The sequence below is a fragment of the Sphaerodactylus townsendi genome, linkage group LG09 (genome assembly GCF_021028975.2).
Source record: "Sphaerodactylus townsendi isolate TG3544 linkage group LG09, MPM_Stown_v2.3, whole genome shotgun sequence".
NCBI lineage: Eukaryota > Metazoa > Chordata > Lepidosauria > Squamata > Sphaerodactylidae > Sphaerodactylus > Sphaerodactylus townsendi.
In genome coordinates, this window is record NC_059433.1 from 57,843,435 (window position 1) to 57,862,735 (window position 19,301).

The following is a 19,301-nucleotide window of genomic DNA, read 5'->3' on the forward strand; positions in this document are numbered from 1 at the left end:
TTCAGATTAATAATATAGGTTCAGATTAATAGCAAACTGGAACTAATTAGCTTGCCACAATGAGCTGGGGATCAGGGAGTGCACCATCAATCCCTTCCAGGCTTGTTCATGTAAAGACAATCTCTGTTTGCCATTGTGTCTGAACCAAGTTGGGAGGGAGAGAGATACAAAGATTAAATGTATGTGTGTTTGTGTGTATAGGGGATTGATCTGAAGCACTGGTAGGAGACATGGCATCTTTTGTTCACAGTTTGTAGCACTTGTCCACTACCTTTGTCACACATCTGTTTATCTCTTATAATTGGCATGACCTGCCTTATGCCAGTATGCCTTTGCATGGGACTACAGTGCAAAATTTATGGGATAATGGCAGCGTACCCCTTAAGATTGTATCTGGCCAGAATTTTGTTGTCGACCATCTTTTAATCTTTGATGTCCCAGAAACTTGAGCTCAGATGAATTTCAGCCTTACCTTTTTACGCAGCTTCTCTGCAGCTTCAAGCTCTGCTTTAATACCTTTATCAAACTTATTGAACAACTTAGGTTTCTTCTTCTTAGCTGGAAATATAGTAAAGAGAAATAATAGACGCCTTAAGAATTCAGTATTAATCACTGAGGGATTTCCTTTGATGAAATACAGGATCTATATATGATAAAGCAATATATATATATATACACATACATACATACATACATACATACATACATACATACATACATACATACATATACATATACACATACATACATACATACATACATACATACAATATATATGTATGTATGTATGTATGTGTGTGTGTATGTGTGTGTGTGTGTATGAGTGTGTGTGTGTATATATATATGTATGTATGTGTGTATGTGTGTGTGTGTGTATATGTGTGTGTGTGTGTATGTGTGTGTATGTGTGTGTATATATATGTGTGTGCGTGTATATATATGTATGTGTATATATATGTATGTGTATGTATATATATGTGTGTGTGTGTATATATATATACACATACACACACACACGTATGTATGTATGTATGTATGTATGTATGTATGTATGTATGTATGTATGTATGTATGTATGTACGTATACACAATTGTGTATATATGTATGTATGTGTGTATATACATATACACAATTGTGTATATACATATACACAATTTACAAATGCTAGCAAGACAAGTGTATGGTGAGCCCCAAAGCTTTTATATTGCTGATACAAACCAATTAGCAAATTATAAACTTTTTGCATTTACAGTTTACAGCAACAGGTCACAGCATATGCAACAGCTTCTGGCCAGGAACTGAAAGTCCTTGTGCCCTTTTCCTAATCAGCAGCTATTGCAGTCAGTCTGACGAATCAGAGCAGTTGGAGTCAATTACAAGCCATTGGGAGATGTGATATCTGAGGCATCTCTGCAGTTCGTTGAATGCTCATCAACCCCTGGTGTGGGTGCAGGAGTGTGGGTGAAGGGAGGGAAAGCCCAGAAGCGCAGTAATGCAGATAGAAGTCAGAACTATTTTAGCTAAATATAAGCATTACAGAGTTATGACAGTTATCATGAAAAGACAATATATGTGCAAAACAGAAAGTGAAGGTGAGCTGATCACAGTTCCCAAGATTTGGAAGGCATGTTTTTATGGGACTCCTTCCAAGAACACCCATATGCTTCAGGATATTGTGCTGGCAATTCACCATATGGTTGCACGTTCTTGGGCTAACAGAAAGACAGGCTCCTGCCTCTGCTGATATTAATAGGGCCACAACATGTAGCAAGAAAGAGCCAAGATGCATTAAGACAGCAATTTTGTAAAACATGGCATAATCCATGCATTTTCCTGGAGCATGATTTAAATAACAAGATCGCCATTAAAACATATTGAAATAAGTTATCTCCCCTGATGCTGCAGTGATGCTACTTTGCTGCTTTTAGAATGAAATGCTGGCCATGACAAATCAAGAGAGCTTATTAGTGGCTACCAAAAACAGAAGCCTCCCCTGCATTTCCCTCTTCAAAATTTACAAAATCTTGTTACAGCTCTAATTTCCCTGCTACTGAGAACTGGGCACAGGAAAACTCAAGACTGGTGATGTTGGTATTACATTTCATAGCGCTATATGGAATCAGGGGAGATGCAGACTGCTGTTTTCAGCAGTGGACAAGGGGCCACCATAATATCTAATTAGCACTCCACACTAGGAAAAGCACAAGAAGAGAACATGCAAAACTAATCATGAACCTCTTAAGTAATATTTATCTGGAACATTAAGGCATTTTTCAGATGTCAGAAGGTTTGGGGGGTTTTTTGTGATGGGTACGGACCTAACAATCATGCCCTCACATACTCGCTCCTTGTACAACGGACATTAAAATTTTCCACTTTTTTTTTTCTAGGATTAGCTATGACGACCAAATACAGAAACCTACAGTTGTTTTCCTCCTTATAAACTGGAATCTGAGCAGGGATTAAAACATGGTTCAGAGTCCTGGTTTGTGGGAGGAAACCAATTTTTCAGGAGTCCACACTAGGACATCATGGCAAACTGGAATTTGTAATCTTCCAAGATTAAGAAGTCTAGCACAAGCATACTTTACAGCCCTGTTGGGGGGGAGAAGGGCATAGTTGGACAAAGTAGCTCTTGGAACTGGAATGGGGCTGTGCCAGTGCGTTTGCCCATACCACCAGTGGAAATGGCACCTACATTGGTAGAAATGACAAACTGGGTGGTGGGCAGGCACCACACAACTCAGTGGCTCATTCTGCACATGCAGTATAATGCACTTTCAAACTGCTTTCAGTGCTCTTTGAAGCTGTGTGGAATGGCAAAATCCACTTGCAAACAGTTGTGAAAGTGGTTTGAAAACGCATTATTTTGCATGTGCGGAAGGGGCCAGTAACATGTGACCTAGAAGACCCTGCTGCCTGCAAACCTGCCTGGCCTAAAGATGGATGCCATCATGGCAGGGGGCAGGTGATCCCAGCATGGAGCTGACTTTAGTTGGCTTCCACCAGGCTTTTGGCCCAGGAACATCCCTGATGTAGCCCTCAGACTTAGGCCACGATAACACACTGTATAAGTCTGTTTCTCCAATGGATTTGTCTGGGTGGCAGTGAGGATTTTTTTCTCTCTGCTGCTTGCTATGCTGTTTGGAGTTCCATTGGAGGCAGATTGGCACCACCTTCGCTACGCCATCACCAGGCACCACCAAGCTGCCAGCCACCACCAAGCTCCCCCCCCCCCCAATCTGGAATGGGCTGTAAGGGAAACATAACATTTTCCATCTGGATTTCCAACTGCCTTTCAAATCTTCTTCTGTTTCCAGTTCACAGAGCCTCTTTCCTTAACAAGCTGCAATGCAAGCTCTTTTACTGCTTAACTAATAACCTTGTTGTGCGAACAAAGCTCCCTCCTCGTCCTTCTCCTCCTCTTCCTGGACTCTTGTTCCTCTTCTTAGACATGTGTATTGCCACACAATAGTTAATGGCACAGTTGTGGCTTCCAGAAGTTGTGACTCTTCCACAGGGAGCAGCCGACCCCTGTGCCTGTTCCACCTCTGACAGCTGCAGATGGTACAGTAACTATAATTATTCAGCACTGGGGGGGGGGGGGGAGGGTGAGCACACAAGAGAGTGAGTACCCACCACATTCCACTCTTTTGTTGTTTTTCATACATTCTGTGTAAACCCCATCCCCAAGCCATATGTGCATGGTAATTGACTGGAAGTGGGCTGTGCATGATGATTGGCTGGAAGTGAATCACCACCACCACAGCTAGCCTTTTATATAACAAGATTCCTGTCTGCCTCTCTTGCTCTAACAATTCATTATCTCCAGCTGACCCTTTCCTCCTGTGTATCTGCTTGTACTGATGGCTTCTTTGACTGTGATCTCTTTATTTCCTAAACTGGTTCCAGAGGCTTCAACCTTTGACTTCTGCTTCTGGCTTCTCTTCTACCAACCCCTTCATCCTCAGAAGGTTGGTTCATGATAAAAAATAACTTGGATCCTGACAACTATGACTGGAGCTTCAAAATGGAGTCCAGCCATTTCCCTCACCCTACAACTGCTGTTTTGCCTGTGAGGATGGGAGGCTTCTGAGAATGACATGGAATGTATGCCTGGGCTGACATTAGATGGAGGAATCAAAAGAAATTACCATCCCCACCCATCTCTGATTCAGTTCATTGTTCCCTTTATCCATGCCAAAACTATCAAACAAAATGACTGGGGACTCAGTACAATAGAAGTGGATTGTATGAATAAGATCATATTTTTACAGTGATCAGCATAGCTGCTGCACTATAGAATGCACAGAAAATTCCTGCTAGAACTTATTTTAAGTGAATTTATTACGAACCTTCTAGATTGCAATGACTTTTAAAACTTTGAAATATATGGAGCATCAGAGCGCTCTCCTCTCACATGCCGAGACTCTGAAGCCATCTTTGGCTTATGAGGTTGTGAAACAGCAATATAAAGGTCCAAAAACCAGCACAACGGGACAAGCAGCCTCTTGTTCCATCTCCACTCTATCCTGGACCCAGGGAAGATGCTGTAGATTTTGTGTAACACATGCTTGCAGTACCTTACCTGCCTCTTTCCTTTGAGCTTCTTTTTTACCTTGCCCTGGAAAACATACAAACCACTTTTTAAATTTCCTTCAAAAGCCCCATTTTTAAGCATATGCACAAAGGAAGTCTCTCTCTATCCCAAGATCATGGTATCTTATTTTTAGATAGCCTATGCCCAGATATAGTATTGTTCAGCTTTGATGTCCATATGGTACTAACCATAGGCATCTGTATATTGCTTTCACTGTTCAAAGTATATCACATTATTTGGCGCAGAACTGGCAAATTCATGGAGGAAAGGTCTGTTAATAGCTATTAGTCATGATGATTGAGAGGGATTTCCATGTTTAAAAGTGACAGACTTCTGAATATCCAAAGGTAGAAGGTAGCAACAGTGGGAAGCTTTAGAACTTCTTTTGGTGGATTCCGCATGGGCCAAAAACAATGGTGTGAAAACAGTGTGAAAGGGTTTACACCATTTTCACACCTCTGTTTTTGGCCTATGCAGAATCCACCTCTGTGCTTTCTGCTGGAAACAATCTGCTGGAAACTATTCATCTGAACCAGTATGACACTCTTTATATTACAACTATAATCCTTACAATATGGGGCGAATAACACTGGCACTCTAAAGTAAACAGCAGGATCACCTCGTATTACAGATGAGGGACTCATGCTGGGAGTGATGTGTAAAGTATGAAGATTTTCCATATACCCTTCAAAACCATTATTTATCATATTCTCAGTCCATTACCTGTTTTTGATGAGAGATTTTTGCCAGCAACCATAACCTCAAGTTACCTTACAGATTTATTCCCCCCTCCCCCACCACCCAGCAGTAGACTCTTTTTGGGATACAGAATTGTCAGCCCAGTGATTTTTTTAAAAAAAATTCAGCAACATACTTTCCTATTCACTGTTTCATGGTTTGGTTCTTACAACCAGTGGTTATGCTGGTCTCTGACTGAAATAAAGACTGATTGATTGATGCAACCAGTGTCCCACATGTGGATATAAGAGTTATACAAATCCCTGCCTTGAAGCACTCCTGGTCAAAATGCCAACCTGCTGGTAAGCCTCACATAACCTTGAAGGCTGTTGCACGGTAGTTACTGGCTGAAGGAACTGCACTCTTGTTCCACATTCTAAGCTAAAGCAGAAATTGCACAATGCACTGTGCCATTACTTCTAGTTTATGGCCATGTTGTGTCCTGCTATAGACCAAAAGAACCTTTATTCAGATAACTGGATGAACTTTATTTAGGAAACAAGATTCCCAGCAAAAAGCACAGGACACTTATGAGGGGGTTGCCACCTCTCACTATACCTCAAAGCCTTGTATACCCTTTCAGCGTTCCTGTTTCTCACTCTCTGTGTAGTGACTTACCTCCCCATGTGTCGATTGGCAGTACTTTGGATGCCTTTATATCTAAGTAAATCTGTACTGTACCTACCATTAAACTCAGGGAAGATTTTTAGACTCACAAGAATTATGTGAATTAGGACTGGCTAATCAATAACAACTTGCTCCAGTGAGTGTTCTAAGGGCCTTTGAATGTGTGTTTCCCAAGTCCAGTCAACATTTGGGCCACAGCACAATCAGAATCTAGAAGCTACCTGTGATCTTCACAAGTTTTGACTTTTCTAAGGGCACAACCTCAGGCAGTTTCATGATTCTTTATCCCAACAATTTGTCTTAACATAGTGCAGCTTAAAAGGGGAGACTGTGGCAGGACAGAGGGATAATTTCTCTTTGGCACCATTTGCCCATTGGAAATCATCACCCCAAACTGCTTTAACCTTGCTGACTGGGGAAATGTAGAGATGCTGTTTCCTCCGACAGTGATAAAAAGCAGCAGGGTGGGAGGTGTCAGAGTTAATAACCCCTCCCGAACTGATTTCCTCCTTTAAATCAGTTCCTGTAGTAGCACCAGGAAAAAGAAGTACAAAACTCCAGATAACATGAAGTTTGCCCTAAAGCATAGGTGTCAAACTCTCGGCCCTCCAGATGTCATGGACTACAGTTCCCATCATCCCCTGCCAGCATAAAGTAACACAACCTGGGAACTCACAGCATAGAATGTTGACCAGCTCTTTTTTTGTATTAGATTTGTTTTTTTAAATCCAAAATTAAAATGAGCACTGTCAGCCAAGTAGTTTTCCTGAGTTTTGTATAAGCATCAACCTAAATAAAATGTAACGAGATGCATACTGATGCCATTTCTTAACTAAACTAAACAAAGTTGAAGGATGGTGTCACAGTGTCATACATTGTGGCCTCATAAAGGAAAAAGATTTCTGTCTTGTTTGATGCTACAATAGTTTCCATGATCATAGAATAAAACTCTTCACAGTAAAAAAACCAAAATGAAATCCCACCCCCCTAAAATTTGAACAATTAATGGCAAGTATTGGTATTGGTACTGTAATTTAAGTACACAATAAAGCCCACACACAAACAACACAGCTTTCTGCATCCACATTCTTGATAATAACATTACTGAAGATTTAAAAAAAACAAATGATGAATAGGAGATACAGGTCTGTATTTCATGAAATAATGACTCAGTCAATGGAAATGTTCTTCTGTATTTTTATTGCAGCCAAACAATAATACAGAAGGTACATCAAGTCCCCTTAACCTGGTCCACCATGGCACACTTGTGTAAACACGATTATCATAAAACTCCTATCATTATAAGCATTTTAAAAATTTGATCACAGCATAGAAATACTTTTATTACAGCATTTTAAAAATATATTATCAATGTACAAAACAGTTCATTTAGCCAAACACAGTCTTATTTTTCACTCAAGTGTCCTTAGAAAGATGGCTTTATAAAAAAGTATTGCTCTGTCATTCAGAAACACACAATTTCCCATGAATAATACTTTGCCTCTACAGACATCAATAGATTTAGAGGCATATTGCTTCCTGATAGTGTAAATTCATAGGGGATGACCCTTCCCTGTACACATGCTGTGCCCAAGAGTGGAGTGATTCCTATGGGGATTACTGAACCCTATTGGTGTTCAGGCCAAGCAAATACAGGGGAAAAGAGGCTTGTGAGCATACGAAGCTGTCTTTGGTCCATCTAACTCAGTACTAGGGGAGACAGACTCAATCATAGAGCATCATCCAGGCAGAGTGACATCACTGCCTGTTTTTTTTTGCCTGAAGCAAGATAATCCTTGCCCGGCCTCCCCCAACTCTCCTAGTGGGTTCCCAGAATCAGCTGGCAACCCAACTCCATTAGAGCAGACAGAACTATCAGAGATTCTTGAGGTCCCTCAAGGAGAGAAAGGACTTGCACAACACAACCCAAAAAGCATTATCATATGAACTATTTCTGAAGCAAAAGATTCCTGAACCAAAAGAGAGCCAGTGTGGTGTAGTGGTTAAGAGCAGGTGGGCTTTAATCTGGAGAACCAGGTTTGATGCCCCACTTCTCCATGTGAGCAGTGGAGTTTTATCTGGTGAACCAGATTTGCTTCCATTCTTCTGCATTTCTGTTGGGTGACCTTGGTCTACTCGCAGTTCTTTGGAACTCTCTCAGCCCTACCTACCTCACAAGGTGTCTGTTGTGGCGAGAGGAAGGGAAAGGAGTTTGTAAGCCCCTTTGAATCTCCTTAGAAGAGAGAAAGGGGGTATAAATCCAAACTCCTCCTCTTCTAATCTGGAGAACCGGGTTTGATTCTCCACTCTGCCACTTGAGGTGTGGACGCTTATCTGAGGAACTAGATTAGCCTGTGCGTTCCAACACACCCCAGCTGGGTAACTGTGGGCGAGTCACAGCTCTTTCGAGCTATCTTAGCCCCACCCGCCTCTCAGGGTGTTTGTTGTGGGGGAAGGAAAGGAGACTGTAAGCCCCTTTGAGTTTCCTTACAGGAGAGGGGGGGGGGTATAAATCCACAACTCCTCTTCTCATTCTTCTTGTTAGGGATTGAGCCCTGGACCTGCAACATGTGAAGCAAGTATACTACCTCTGAACTATGACCCTGTCTAATACCTACCATATGATCCCTTCACTTTGCATTTTTTTCACATACCTCATCCCAGTCTAAGGATTCAGCAGCGTGAAAAGGCTAGACGAGGGTACAGGAGGCATAGACAAGCTTCCTGTTCCCAACCATCTTGAGTAGTGCTTATGAGGAGGAAGTGAGGGAGGAAGGGGAACATGACTTTTTATGCCCTATGCAAATCTCTCTGTGCACAAATGGACACCAATGCAGGGAGGAATCATTCCATAGGAGTATAGGATATATACACTCACACTTTGCTGAGCTCTTATTAATACCTTGGATTCTCACAAATAGAAAATTAATGGAACACAATTTCTTCCTAATGTTTCTAGTTTTCTTTTTTTTAATTAATTCTTTATGTTCAAGCATTGGCTTCAGTTCACAAGAAAAATATTCTCAAAGCTCCTATAGCAACCCAGTTGACTTCAATGGTACATCACAAGGTTCTTAAATATTTTGTGGATTGTATATCATTTTAGTATTCCTATTAATCTCTTGATTTAAATTGAATCTGTATGTTCATTTCTACAAGCATTATCACAAAAAACTATTCCTGAGCTGAAAAAGAACATAATAATTAATAATAATTAATGTGGCCTGAACTAAAGGGCACAAATCAATGGAACAGCCCCATGCAACAATTATTTAACACACCATCTTTGAGTTCATCAGTGAAATAAGGGCTTTAGTAATCAATACTGCCTTCAATTTATAACTATTATTTTTGGTAAAGCAAGTAAGTTAACATTAATTTATATAAAATACTTATATCCTGCTTTTCTCCCAATCAAATCCTGAGAACAGTTGTAATTGGAAATAACTGAGAGAAGGATTGCTTTTGAGAAAATGGGTTGCAGGAAGGCATCTGCATACAGAGTTAATTTCAGTGGTTTGCTGATGAACAGTTCACTGAGACTGTGGCTGTCATATCACTGGGCCCATTGGAAAAAAAGAAAAACCTGCCATTGAGAGATGGATTTCAGGGATATTCATTCTAGATACTGCCAAAGTTTTCTTTAATATTCAATGTTCATTATGAGAAGAGGGAGCCAGAAAAAATAATAGTAATCTATTATAAACCAAAATTAGTTATTTGTTTTTTTCTTGTATTTGTTGCACTGCACATAGTTTAAAGTGAGTCGAAGCTCACACAGAAAAATCATTTACGAAACAAGTATATGAATAAGTCCAAGCAAATATTTCACAGATCTATTATCCTAGTTAGTGGTCACCACAATAAATGAAAATATTCCCCAAAGCTACTTTGTCCTGTTTTTAAGCTTTGCTAACATAACTGCATCCAAATTTGAATGTATCCACAGATATATACATATATTAAAATCCCAAATCCTTTACTGCTACATTATAAATAGCATACTAACAATTACGACATATAAAATATTTAACAAATGCTTAATCTAGGGAGAAAATAGAATCATCTTGTATACTAAATATGATAAAAATAATGTATATTAGGATTTTAAGTGGATGGTAAAGGTATATTAATATGTCATATGAATGTTACATGTTTTAGTTCTTAGGTGTTTCACAAATGGCTCTTTTATTTATTGTATTTATAGAATGGAAGTAAAATCTACATTGACCAGAATATACATTCAATTTAAAAATGGTTTTCTATTGCTTTGTCTACCATACTAACAACATTCACAAGAGAGACATTCCAGACAAAATGTTTTCTCTGCATCTCTTGTGAAAATGCTTTTGCTGTTTGTTCCCCAGGTTTCTGAACTGCTTGGTTAATTACATCGTAAAAGGTCTCTAATAAGCATCTGCTCCCCTTGTGTGGAGTATGGTTTAGGCTGGTCCTCTTGCTGTAGGGACAGTCTTTTTGAAGCTTTAAGTATCTGAAAAAATAAGGGGAAATCTAAATTAGAGGACCAACCAAGATACAAATTATTTTAGAAGTAATCTTTAATAATAATATGCAACTTTGTAACAATATTTAATTAGGTAAAATATTTTATTATTAACTAGAATAATTAATCACAAAGTTGCTATCTATGGAAGAAGGAAGGAGAACAGACTTTTTGTGTTAACTCAAGTAAGAAATTGAACTGTACTTCATAAATGTACATATGGACAATTCACACACTAGAAAAATGCCAATTGTCATAATGGCTGAAACATGTGGTAGAAGATTATCAATATCAGTGAAGGTTGGACCAGCCAGTGACAAGCGCTAAGGGCAGGCTTTCTCTTCACTGTTACACTGACTCAAGTGTAATATTCCCCAATAGAGGAAAATGGTAGCCATTTACATGGGTAGGAAAAAGTACAGAAGTGTACATGAAAACACAATTAGAAGCAGCAGCCCTGGACTCAACCGGGCCTGCGTTTGCGACTGGCTGCGTGGGGTGGACAATTGAAGTCCGGCAGGCCCCATGGTCACATGAAAGGGGCCTGTCACGTGATCAGGGAGCCTGTGAGGCGCACCTTTAAGAGGTGGTGCCGAACGGGCCTCTGCCTCTTTTGCAGGCGAACTGAGAGAGGATCCCTCCCTCCCACCCAAAGTTTAGATGTTATACACTTTGTGATATTTATTCATGCTGTTAACTTTTCTGGTTGTTGTTTCTGTTTTTTCTTTCTTGTTGTAGCCTTGTGGTTTTGGGCATTGGAGCACATCCTTTTTGGGGGCGGAGCTTGAACGCCAGACCTCCCCTCAGCTGGAGGCCTCCATAAGTGGTCTAGGGGTGGTGGAGGGCTCGGTATTGCAAGCTGCGGTGGCTTTGTTCGTGAGCCCGCTACCCCTTGTAGGAAAGGGTGATATCTAATGGGCCTGTGCCCAAATGCCATCTAATAACTTCTTGTCCCAATTTCCTCATCTCTGGTGCGGAGACAGTGGTGGGTTCAGCGTGCTTGCTGCCTGCCTGGGGACACTTGTTGCCTGGTGGTTTTGATGTGCCCCTCATGCTTGCCCAGCTTCTCCACCAATGTATAAAATGGGGTGCAGCCGAGTTCATTCCAGTCAATTGTGTTGTGTCTTTCTTGGGCCAAGCGAGCCCTTACGCACATCAGCCCGCAAAAAGGATAAACTTGCTTTTGAGACTGAAGCCTCATCTTCTCTGCCCAGATATGCTTCATTCACAGACTTCTATATTAGATTCTGTTTCTTATACATGTTATAGTGCAGTGATGGCGAACCTTTTCAAGTGCCCAAATTGCAACCCAAAACCCACTTATTTATTCCAAAGTGCCAACACGGCAATTTAATCTGAATACTGAGGTTTTAGTTTAGAAAAACTGTTGGCATTGAGGTGCACGTTACTCAGGAGTAAGCTTGGTGGTAGTCGGTGGTTTTGCTTTGAAGCAACTGTGCAACTCTTCCAACAGGTGAATCATGACCCTAGGAGGGTTTGCTCAGAAGCAAGTCCCATTGCCAGCAACCGAGCTTACTCCCAGGTAAGGGATTGCGCTTTAGTTCTTCACATGAAAATCAGTGGGGTTTAATAGTGCTTAACAGGGTTACCTACACTGCTTCCCCAAAACTAGGTCTTAGGTTTAATGCTAATAATCAAGCCCAGGCCAGACTAGGTGTGTGTGTGTGGGGGGGGGGCATTCTGTTTGCACATGCCCAAAGAGAGGGCTCTGAGTGCCACCTCTGGCACCAGTCAATTGGTTTGCCACCACTGTTATAGTGTAAGGAAAAGGGAAGAGAAAAGGATGCTTCCATCTGCATGTGAAATTACAAACACGCAACTGAAAATTAACTAGCCAATCATTTAACATATAACAACATATTGATATACTTTAAAAAAGAATTTGGAAATAATTATGGTTCACTAATTAAAAAATGCTAAGAAGTGCTGTTAATATTGTCTCCTTTTCCTTCTCTCCATGAAAAAAGTTTAGCAAATAGTTTGTCTATGGAAACATTAAATGTTATAAGCATGAATAAGAATGCATTTGTTATAAGCTTGCTGCAAGATATTTCACCTTCTCTTCTTTTTTAAACCCTCACATATTTAAAAATATAATCTAAAGCATTTTTAGCCTAGTACTATTCAGAGACAAGCTTCTCTACCATGGTGATTAGAATGTGAGAGTGGGACTTTTCTTGTGCTTAAATTACTCTGAAAACTACTATTATAAACAAGGGGATATTGTTTGTCCTCATTTCTTCTTTTTTCCTCCCACTTTGCTGCAAAATGCAAAATGACCCCAAGGGCTGTGTGCAGTATTTTGAACACTCAAAAGGCACTATAAGCATGATCATTATTCACATGCATACTTCTTGTTATACACTTATTCACTTCTTATTAACTAAGGATGTAGGTTTACCATGTGAATAACACTATTTTAAAAAAAATAATTAATACCATAGACAAGTGACCATACGCTGTCAACTCATTAGAGACCCTCATGCCTGTCTCATTATACTCAACCATTTTCAATAAAGCTGTATGTACATCTGAGCAACCATTTCACACATGGTTTTACTTAAATTTAATTGCTGATCTTTAAGAGCCAAATGGGAAAATCAACTGAACAGAAATACTGCTTAGAGAGTCAATTTAAATGACACAGGAGTCTCATGACAATCCTGCCAAGGAGGAAATCATTCACAACCCTCATTCTTTTTCCAAATTTAGGAGAAATAGCAAAGTCAGTAATTTACCCTAGCTGTTCTTAAAATAATATTAGTTATTTCCTGTCCACTTTGATACATGTATAAAGGTATAAATGTATGATAGCACTCATACTGCTCATTCATAACTATCAGCCTGCCTGGCAGTAAACCTGTTTGGCCCTGCAGCCAAACCAAGAAGCATACCTGCATGCTTAGCTACTTTAGGATCCAAAACCTCATCTCTCCCCCGCAGCCTCAACATGTTCATGCCAGGCTACACTTGTTCCTGACCCCATGTATATTTGGTCATCATTTCTTCCACTGTGTTTTCCCTACTTGGCTCCAGATTTCTTTTTTGTAGGTCCGGCAGCTGAGACTAGCAGAAGACCAAGGGTTTTTGCCAATACAACTTCAAACACCAAGGTCAATATGCTGAGTAACTAGCAGGGAGCACCAACAATCAAAACACAAGAGTGATCTGTCCTTTGGAGTTATCTTCTGCGAAGGCTGGGGTTTTAAATCATGCGATAGTAGAGGTTTGACAGTTTGGTTTCTATCCCAATCTCTACCACACACACTGAATTCAAATGACTGACAAATGAGGTCAGTTATGCATATGTAAGAGAAATTATCACAGCTTAATTAGTATTGCTGCCTGCTACAGTTATAATGGCACCAGAGTTCTTCTTCCCTCTGGTACTGCCTGGGTTATGTTCCTGCCCTTCCCTAAGGATTTATATGACACATGAGGGAAATAGGAAAAATAAATAGTTTTTATTCACATCCTGGGATAAGGAAGTTCAGAAGAATGTAAGGCAAGAAAACTGTTCAGAACAATTTATATGTAACAATTAATCTGCTGGCCTTGTTCAAAGAGCAGTAACCAGACACACTTTTAAAACCCTTGAGATGGTGAATACAAAGTTGCTCTTATTGCTACTGTTGTTCATCGAGTGTCTTCTGTGCAGACACACATGGGGACTGTGCAGGTCGGCCATGGAGATCCGTCCAGAAGGCTTCTAGAAGCTTTGAAGCTTCTCTCCTTTCCTGCAGAGCCAAGAGTGGGCTGGTTTCCTGCCCTAGCAGTCATGTGAAAAGAGACAGGAAGAGCACTCTTCCCTTTACTGCCATGGAAAAGAAACATAAAAAGAGACAGTAGTCCACTGTGGGGAAAAGAGAGCAGGATGTATGTCTACACAGAAGACAATTGATGAAATACAGGATTACACTTACCTGTAACTGTAGTTCATTGGGTGGGTTTCTATAAAGCCCTGTGTGCTTGAACAGGTCTGCCACAGAAAGATTTGACTGCTTTGCAGCTCTGAAGAGCACTTGCTCTCCCTTCCCTTGGGAGAGAAGATGGTCACATGATGGAAGGGGGACAAGTGCTATTCCCTCAGTTCTTCGAGTGCTGCTACAGTAAGACCAGAAAGTATGTCCTAGAAAGCCAGTTGCAGTGCAGTAAAAAATAGCAGCCCCCAGCAGGGTAAGAGGGAGGGATGTGTGTCTGCACAGAAACCCACTCGAGGAACTACAGTTACATGGAAGTGCAACTCTGTATTTCATCTTCATGGTATTCTGTGCAGCCCCACATTCGTAGACTAACAAGCTGAAGTAGCTTGGCAGTGGCATTAGGCTGTCCATTTGACTAATGCCTGCAGAACTGCATAGCCCACTGAAGCCTCCCTGTAGGTGTCAACGTCCACTGAACAGTGTCAAAAATGGACATCAGGGAGAGCCATATGACCACCCTGTAAATATCCTAAGTGCATTCGAGGGTCAGGCAGCTACTTGCACTGTGGTGGAGAAAGCGTGAACTTCCAACAAAGGCATAGCTGGGCCATTCTGCACATGGTGTGCACTCTGTGTTTTCCACCCCCCAGGTGCGCACCCAGTGCAACGCGCAATACCCCCTCCCCCCCGTAGCTCCACCTATGAGTCCCTAGCAATGAGCACATTTCCCTGTGACTATGGCTGAAAAAGATGCAAGAGTGTACCTGACTACTCAGATTTCTAAAAGATTTGTATACATATTACACTCATGTTTTAACGATCCCATACTTGCTCAGGAAGCATCCCAACTTGTAAATAATGAGGTCATTAAGAACCCAGGTGAACACCTTTCAGCATGTTTTCTGGAGACACACACCAATGGAACCATCTAAGAATGAGGGCTTTTATAAATTAGTAGGGAGTCAATGCTGGCAGGGGCTGATGGGAATTGTAGTCCATAACATCTGGAGTGCCAAAGGTTCGCCACCACTGCCCTAAACTATGCTCTGAGACAATGGAATTTCCTGAGATAAGATCTCTGCAAACCTCACTCTTAGGGGCTCAAAATCTATCTGGCTCAAACTGATTTCTCCCTCCACCATCGTTTGTCATCTGCCCCTTCCATTCCAGTTCCATGGGTCCTGACTGGCTATTAGCTGCTCTGCATAAACACCAAACAACCATATGGGGGATTAGTGACAGACAGAAAGGGGAAGAACTTTTGCCTATCTGTCACATTTTCGGGCTGGTAAATTTTAGAAAATCCACACTGGGATAAATAGGGAAAGAGGGTCAAAAACATGGTTTATTGGCTATGAGTGCAAAGGCTAAACTGTGGCCTTGACCCTAACATAATTCAGCTGCTCAACCCGCAGCACAAAGTAATGCAGATATACTTCCTTTAATTATGCTGTCAAATACTTCAGATCCTCAGCTTTAAGCAAAATCTTTCAAATCCTCAGCTCTAAGCAAAAGTCTAAAAAAACCTGCTCTTTCTTTCCTAATATTCATCTTTTATTTTTCTTCTCATGCATGACTAAACTTCCCAGCCATCCTTCTTGACCCTCTTTCATTCACCTATCTCTTTATTTGGCATGTATTTATATAGCAATAGATAACTACGATATTTCTATCTTGCTTTCTATTCTATTAAAAGTTTCATAGCAGCAAATATAAAAATGTTAGCAGAAATAGGAAAAAAAACTAAGCCGAAGTTTAGGGTTGCATTCAGACACCCGTACTTAATCTCAGCTAAATAAAGACATGGATGAAACTACTGCCAGACTTCTGCACGTGCTTCACTCCTACCTCCTACATGGAGAATCACAGCCAAAAATGAACTCTAGTTATTTGTGACACAAAAATGCAGAAGCACAATCTGTTCCCACGCTAAGATCCTAATCCACAGGTAAGATAGACATATGAACGAAGCTGTTAAGAAAACAACATCTTCACCCGGAGTCTAAATGAGACAACATCTATACACTGAGATGTAAACATATAAATGTAAAACAACGCTTGGTACAATTTGGTGAGGGCAATGCAGGAATCTGATAAGCGCAAAGAATGCCAGCAAGCTGCTCAGAAAACTAATCTGATCTGAAAGTTTTTATAAGGGTTATGCTTCACAAATGACCTGCTCCTGGCTACTGCTGTTACAGAGGCTTCTTTGCTTTTCAGCTACTCCGCAGAGATCCTCAGGCAATGTGCAGGTGACACTTCACCTGCCATTTCCCCAACTTCATGTTTTGTACATTGGTGTCTCTTGCTGCCTGACATTTAGCTAGGAATAAACTCCCTATGGAAGAGTGAAGGTGGGCAGGTTATTGTGCTTCAGGATGCAGAGAACTCTATAATGACATCACTTGTCACAGATGTGTGAACTGTAAAGCAATAACCACTTTTATATGCATACAGGATATATTTTTGCAAGGCTCTGCCTGAGAGCCACAATCTAGAGCTAGTATATAAATTCCTCAAATGGACCTCAAGACAAGGACTGGGCTCTGGCTCTTTTCAAGACCCTACTTTCTATTTTCTTCTCCTAAGTTTAAGCAGAAAGGATATAAAATACATTTGTCTGACCTTGCTTTAGATATATGAAAGACACTACAGGAACCTGTACAAAACCATACTTTCTTAGCAGTATCAAAGAAAGGATGTCCAAAAATCTTTAAATTTCAAAACCAGTACTTGTCAGTTTTTTGCTATAATGTTCACAAACCTACTTGAAGGACCATTTCTTAACTTTTTAAAAAATATCAAGACTTCCTTTGCAACTGGTCAGAGACACTTAATTTTAATAGAAGAACAGGACCTCAGTAAATTTACTTACCTACTAGATCATCCTTCAAATGACCCTCAGCGTGAACAGGAACTTCTGTAATTCAAACATTTGTCATTATTTAGTAAAAATTAGGTTCACAGGAATTTTTACGGTTTAAAGGGACGGGAGCCTATTTTTTTTCAAATGTGACCAAGTCCCTACAAAAGAAGTATGTTCCTGTAATAATCACTGGACAATCCATAAGTCAGATAAGCACATTTGAAAGTAAACAACTGCTTAGCTGCCAAGTGTGACTACTTATATGGAGGCTAAATGCAGATTCACAATTTCACTTATTTGTGGTCCACAGTCTAACCACATGATGTGGCTAGCCTTGACCTTGATTCCACCTCACATTGGATGAGGGACAGTAGGCACCTGCCCCTGGTCTCTGCACTATCTATGGCTCGTCAGCAATGTGCCTATGCATGGGGGAAGTGGGCATGCTGGGTGAGTTGGACCATGTCAAGTGGGCTCAAGCACCTGGCTGTAGATGGCCATATGACTTGCCCAGGCTGGGCAGACGAGGCAGCCACCTCTGCATGACTTTCACAATGATGCTGCAGCCAGGCCTGGCTGCCCTCCATAAGCAAAGGGACTAGGGCAAAGGGCTTTTCCTCTGCCTCCCTATATTCATAGATTTAACCATTTGAGGTGATCCCAAGAACAGAACCCCAGAAAACACTGAGGGTCTACTGTATGCATTTCCTTTGATATTAACATCTTCCATAAGACAGAAACTTGGATTCCCGTTACTGGGTGGATTCCTGCATTCTTAACTTTAAGAGGAATTACCTGCCCACTATTCTAGGCTAGGTTTCAGAAATGACTCCTTAAAGAATCAGAAATGTTGGAATATCTAATGGACTGATACTTTCAGTTTCTCAGTAAACTTGTTTATAAAATGAGTTCTATTCAAGCATAGTGTCATGCACAATTTTTGTTTTAAAAAACTGCATGCTTTGTAGAGCAAATTTGGTCACAGGCACATGCAAACCCATTCAATTGAAATGTACAGGATTAGAATAAGGAAGTATTTTACAAACCTTTCTCATGAGGCTGGCCATCCATATGATCATTTTCATGTTCTCGCTCATCTACAAAAGTTGGAAAAGCTTATTACCATATATATATACATGTCCTTGCACTTTTGTTTAACAGACTACATTTTTATTTAAATTAAACCTCCCGTTTTAAGAGTTTAACAATACCAATTCCAATTCCAAAGCCTTTATTGGCATTATAAACTACAGAGTTAGTAGAAAAGTAGAAAAGAGGCATTTATCTACTAACTGAGACATTAAAACATTAAAATGCATTAAAACATTAAATACATTAAATACATTAAAACAATGGTTTAACAATACCTATTATCTTTAAGCCAATAGGTAGGCCAATAGTTATTTTCATTTATAGTCTGCCTTTTTCACTATATAAGGCAAATTCAACAGTGTAAATCACTACAATCAACAGGATGTGACATTCAATGAAGAAACTACATGACAGGATTCTACATACGTGGGCTTACCTTTAGCCATGATCCGAAAATTAAAACTCATGCAAAATGCAGCAGCCAGGCTCCTCTCAGGAACATCTATTAGAGACCGGATCACACCGGTCCTGTATCAACTGCACTGGCTGCCGATCGAGTACCGGGTCATGTTTAACGTTTTGGTTTTGACCTTTAAAGCAATTTACGGCCTTGGACCAGCATATCTATGGGACCGTCTCTCCCTATATCGCCCTGTTAAACCCCTCCACTCCTCAGAGGCGGACCTCCTGGTGATCCCTACCCCCAAAGCGATCTAGCTGGCCTCTACAAGGGCCAGGGCTTTTACAGTCCTGGCCCCTACCTGGTAGAACAGGCTTCCAGGTGAGATCAGGCCCTGCAGGACATACAGAGTTTCCGCAGGGCCTGTAAAACAGACCAATTCTGCCAGGCATTTGGTCAGCCGGGATAACATCAAAAATCTGCTATAATGAACATATGGCCTCCCGTGAGCACAAGGAAAAGGGGGGGG

At 40.7% G+C, this 19,301-nt stretch overlaps 1 protein-coding gene across 5 annotated transcripts in view; it reads right to left on the reverse strand.

Annotated features, from left to right (window-relative positions):
- ASPH (aspartate beta-hydroxylase) overlaps positions 1-19,301 on the reverse strand; it is a 145,834-nt gene that overhangs the window by 42,648 nt on the left and 83,885 nt on the right. For all 5 annotated transcript variants that reach the window (XM_048507294.1, XM_048507291.1, XM_048507293.1 and 2 more), the window contains 4 exons: positions 18,327-18,377; positions 17,290-17,334; positions 4,590-4,625; positions 473-558 (listed from right to left, as the gene is read on the reverse strand). In XM_048507294.1, coding sequence (XP_048363251.1) covers positions 473-558; positions 4,590-4,625; positions 17,290-17,334; positions 18,327-18,377 — 218 coding nt within the window. The remainder of the gene's footprint in view (positions 1-472; positions 559-4,589; positions 4,626-17,289; positions 17,335-18,326; positions 18,378-19,301) is intronic.